Source organism: Triticum aestivum, chromosome 4A (assembly GCF_018294505.1).
Source record: "Triticum aestivum cultivar Chinese Spring chromosome 4A, IWGSC CS RefSeq v2.1, whole genome shotgun sequence".
Lineage (NCBI taxonomy): Eukaryota > Viridiplantae > Streptophyta > Magnoliopsida > Poales > Poaceae > Triticum > Triticum aestivum.
The window spans coordinates 297,947,711-297,952,802 of NC_057803.1; the positions used below are offsets into that span (position 1 = coordinate 297,947,711).

Here is a 5,092-nt window from a genome sequence, read left to right on the forward strand (position 1 = left end):
GAGGTAGCCGCTCCATGGGGGTGCGGGATGGAGCACCGTCGGCGTCGGGAAGTCAAATTAAGGAGAAGGTGCGATGCGATGAGTATACAACCTCTTTGGTGGCGCCGAATAGGCCTCGGCTTCGTCCAAGGAGTCGGTGAGGATGCTGCGGTTCCGATGGAGCAGATTAAGGCGGCGCTATGGGGATGGAGCAGCCGCGATAGATGAGGTGATCGTCTGAGCAGCTCCTTGGAGGTGGAGGACGGGGCGGCTGAACCGGTGGGACGACGAGATGGACGAGGGATCCTCATCTGGGGTGGTGGATGAGGGACGTCGAGCTGTTGCGGTGGACGATGTCGTCGAGCTGTTGCGGTGGCAGACGAAGGAGGGTGGGGTTTCGCGGCTGGAGCGGAGAGGTTATGGCGGCCTGGGATTTCGAATGGCAAAAAGGAGGCGATGAGAGGGGGAACCATGACTTCGGGACGCGCTTGTCCAAAATGTACGGTGTGTTACAAAAGTACCCCCACCGATTTGAACTAGCAGCCCTTTCGGCTCAGGTTAGAAGGAGGATTTCGTGTGTCGGGATTTGGCAGCTGGAGGGAGTTTTCACGCGCGTTGTAATTTCGGGATAGCAAGGCGTGGGTTGTGAAGGCGTCAGTTTTGGGAGCACGATATCTGAATTGTCGGGATATAACAAGGCGCGGGTTGAATATAGGGACAAGCCTAACGTGTAATATTGTACTTGTACATACCAAATCAATTCGCACTTTCCTCAACAAAAAAACAAAAAATAAAAATAAAACTATTCACACCACACAAAGAGAGAGTCTTGTCCCGTTTTACTATACAAAATTTTTCCCTAATAATAAACCACGGATTGAGTCTGGCAGGTTTACCGTCGCGCCCTTTTTGCAAAATAGTCCCTGATGTTTTTGGTATTCAACCCACGGTCCTCTTTTAAGTGGATAAACTGAGAAAACGTTTCAGTTTTACAAAAGGACCCTGCATTTTGAAGTATTCAGCCCGTGGTCCTCTTTTAGTTGGATAATTTGCACGGAGGGGCAAGCGCTGCGCGAAGAAGAGGAAGATAGAGCGAGTCGCGAGCGGAGCTGCTGGCGGCGGAGGAGATCCTCACAGGCGGTGTGGGGCGTGGACATGGAAGCTCCGGCGGTGGATGAGCATGGTGGCTGGGAACCTCCAGTTCGAATAGAGAGAGAGAGAACGGGATGGAGGAAGGAGAGAACAAGAGGAAGAAGAGGGAGAGGAGGAAGGCAGGTCGGCGTTGGGTACCTGGTTCCGTCGGGAGTCGCTGGCGTCGAGGTGGCGGGGCGAGGCAGGGGTCGGGCGCTGGCTCTCGCAATCCATACGGGTTCGAGGCAGGGCGTGGGCGGCTCGGGCGCGCCACGCATGGAGTCTTGTGGGGCGTGGGTCGTTCGACCGATCTGGATGATTCTCCATCAGTTCTGGTTCCCCACCATGGCTACGGGCGCCTCTCGCCCTCTCCGTTCTGCACTCCTCCTCCTCCAATTTAGGTGTGCGACCATAGCTAAGGGCCGCCTCCTCCTATCCATCCTTCCAATCTGGAGCATAGGTGGAGAGCCTGGTTGTGCGCGGCGGAGATGGCGCCCCGCGTCGGCGCCCCGTAATCCTACACGGAGCTCTGTCGAGGCCATGACATCCCCACCCAGGTATAGGCGCACATTGATCTAAAAAAGGCACCAACCCAATTGAACCTCTCCCTTGACCCTTTCTTCTTCATCTTCCAATCTCCTCTGTTATCAAGTTCTAACAGTACATCAATCCAAGCAACTCTTTTTAGATTAATTAAGGAATCAATATCACGATGGTGCATGCTTGATGCAGCAGAGGATCACAGGTGTATTGCCGGCAGTTTCAATTTAGCCAGGCGGTTGCCATCATCGTTAGACTTCACTGGAAGAACTGCAATGGCTCTTTGTTCCAGCCATATCCGATCTCCCGAGCCAGAGCTTTCAGGTCACTACAACACACTGTTTTCACGTCGCATCGCACCAGCTCCTGGTGAGTTTGCTCACTTGAGTCATAATAGAGGGAGTAAGAATGTCAGAAGGGAGAAGAACAAAAAATCATGCTGTCAGAGACGACATCCAAACCATTTTGTGTGTGTTGGAGTGATTGAACCTTGTCAATCAGAGCTGACATCGCGTCTCCTTCCTCGTACATAATTTTTGGGTAGTTGTGCATCTATATTCCATTCTGTACACCAAGAGATTATGTTGTTTTCCTATTACAAAATTGAACTATGTGAGACGTTGCTATTTACTGAAGCAGTTACGATCTAGTACATCGTTATCATTCTCAACAACTTCATAGTAAGCCAGTACAGATTGAGATCTGACAACTATTGCTTATCTGCGTTCAAGTTAGCTCAATTGTTCTGACATGCGATCTTTTTTTCCTCTCGTGTTTATTCTTGAGACATTTTACAGAAATATAAATAGCAGGCAAGCAATCAGGTTGATCAGAGCCAGACAGTTCACTGCAGTAAGCAATGCAATGTAAGAGCATATGTTGTCATTAAAATTCCATTCAAGAAGGATTTCATATGTGTGTGTTAATCACTTTGGTGCATTTATCGATAAATGATTTATTGGCCATCTACCAATAAATCGGTTGAGCTCCTCGAGGCAAAAACCTCCAAATTTATGGCAAAATTCATCCTTGTGCTGGATTACAAGCACTTATGTTGTGTACATTTCCGTGGGCAGAAGGATCAGTTGGTTGGTTATGAGTTTTGTGCTTGGTAATTTTTCAGATCGTGGCAGATTGTTATTGCTAGCAATTACTCACTGATCTCTGATGTGGCTCTCAATAGTGATGCATTACAAAATGGACCGATCCATCATCGTTAATCTACTGCTGTCGGCTTCTTCCGAGCTACTAATATCAGGTTGTTTTATTTCTGTTGAGTGGTTTAAGCTTCAAGGATGCAACTGAAATGTGATCAAGTGGTTGTTCTCAACTTCTCATTCAGTTCATCCTGATAATCTGGCTAGAGAACTGTATATTAGTTTATTAAGTTGGTTTCCTATCTGTAATGTAGTTTATGTGTGAATCCTGCAAGTCGTCATGTTCAATTGTGGTTGTCATGTAGAATTTGTATTAATCCTAGTGAGTGCAAACTATAGGGTTAGTTGTGTTTGATGTTGAATCCCTGATGATCACATTGTCGGAAAATTATTCCTGGTTTCCTTTCTGTTAGTCAGTTTTAAGTGTGAATGGTACAAGTCATATTATTTGATTGTTCTTTTGTTATCGAATCTGCCCGAGCATATTGTCCACAAACTATATTTCTTTTCAATATGTCAGTCGTATTTCAGTGATTGTTTTGTTAATGTTCAAATTAGCTACATTAAAACTAAAATCATATGGGAATCAGTGCGATTTACAAGGACTCTTTGGGGAGATACTTTGCAACTGTGAAACAGCAATAAATCATGTAAGTTACGTCGCGGAGATGGGCTACTTAGTTGATCTCAACCATTTTTCAATTCACTTTTAATCTGAAAAACTATACCTGATACTGATCATGACTTCTTTAGGTTCTGAGTGCTTAGATTGAAAACATCGAGACAATTTTTTATATTGCAGTGGGGTTGGCTGCTGTATTATGGACGATTTGGAGATTTTTGAATGAGGCATGTTTTGAGAATAAAAGCGGTGTCTGATACTTTTGTTCTGATTCATGTGGTTTGTTATTTGGTTAAACTCAAGCTAAATTTTGCAGATTAGCGCTGATTTGGGGAGTAAAGCTCTTCGAGCAAGTGACAAATCAAGTCTTTCAAGCTTCTCAAAGATGGTGACCTGGAGTGGTTTGACTGGAAGCTTAAAAGCAATTAAAGTGAAGAGAGGAATCAAACTTTTAAAGCCACTCTTGCCATTTGTGGACTGTTCCTGCTTGTTGGTGACTGCTTTTGCGAGTATGTTCACTCTCATCTAGCGATGAAATTTTTTGCTTCTGTTGTGCAGCTGCTGAAAGGGCAAACCCCAGATCCTAGATATCTGTGGGTTTTGGGTGCCCTCTGGGGTTACCTGAATGTTCCTATTTCTGTTTTCTTCTTCCCTTTTTAGTTTTCTTCATGCTGTAGATGAACAATTGGTTTCTGTTAATAGAATTCAGAGAGGAGGCTCTCTTTTAGAAAATCTAATGAGGGGGAGACTGAATGACCGAGTGTAGATGACACTGACCAAGTTTATTAGTATGCGATCCTACATGTCGCTCCATTAATTCTTCTAGATAATTCTTGTATTGTTATGGCCGGCCGGCTTAGGCCTGCAAGTTATCTTAGTTTTTATTTTCAGATTAGGCAAGTTATCTTAGGCAAGTTATCTTAGGTTGATTCTTCTACAAGTTATCTAGGATATAAATATAGGTTGTAGGACTCTTTTTGAAGGCAAGCAATAAGAAGAATATTATCTCCTATTGCCCGGCTCCCTGAGGAGCCGGAACCCTAACCGCCAACAGCCCTAGCCGCCGCCCTTCTCCTAGCCGCGACGGCGCCCTGCCGCCGGCGCGCCCGATCCTCGCCACGTCTCCCTCCATCCTTCCCTTACCACCTACACCCTAGATCTGGTAGAGTACTTGATCCTACCAATTTGGTATCAGGTAACCGAGTTTCGACCATGTCTCCGCCAATTCCATCGCCACCACCACCGCTGCCCGCCAACTCCACCACCGCCGCCTCTGCGCCGGGCGTCACGGCCTCGCTCTCGGCGGGCACCACTGCGTCGCTCTCAGCGCCGGTCCTAACGGCACCCGGCACCACGCCGGGCCAAGGGCAGCCACAGGCCCCCGTCCAACACTCGTCGCCGCCATCACCTCCCTCGCAGCCGCAACAGTTCACGCCGGAGGCCATGGCGGGCGTCCTCAACGACCTCGTCACCGCGGTTCAAGGGATCCGCCTCTACCTGGCAGGTCCGTACGGGCCGCCCCCACCACTCCATCCAGCCATGGCCGCGGGTCAGCAGGCGCTTCCGTGGTACTCGGCATCGGGGGCCATCACCGGACTCCATCCAGCCATGGCCGCGGGTCAGCAGGCGCTTCCGTGGTACTCGGCACCGGGGGCCGTCACCG

General features: G+C 48.1%; 1 protein-coding gene and 1 long non-coding RNA gene across 2 annotated transcripts in view; both read left to right on the forward strand.

Moving 5' to 3' along the window:
• The first annotated feature begins 1,005 nt into the window (after window positions 1-1,005).
• LOC123085997 (uncharacterized) lies at window positions 1,006-4,230 on the forward strand. Its single transcript, XR_006440239.1, has 2 exons — window positions 1,006-3,457; window positions 3,561-4,230. It is a non-coding gene; the product is annotated as an uncharacterized lncRNA (long non-coding RNA).
• A 411-nt stretch (window positions 4,231-4,641) lies between these two features.
• LOC123083798 (vegetative cell wall protein gp1-like) overlaps window positions 4,642-5,092 on the forward strand; it is a 1,776-nt gene continuing 1,325 nt past the window's right edge. Inside the window, exon 1 of the mRNA XM_044505712.1 lies at window positions 4,642-4,986. Within this exon, the coding sequence (XP_044361647.1) occupies window positions 4,642-4,986 (345 nt within the window). The remainder of the gene's footprint in view (window positions 4,987-5,092) is intronic.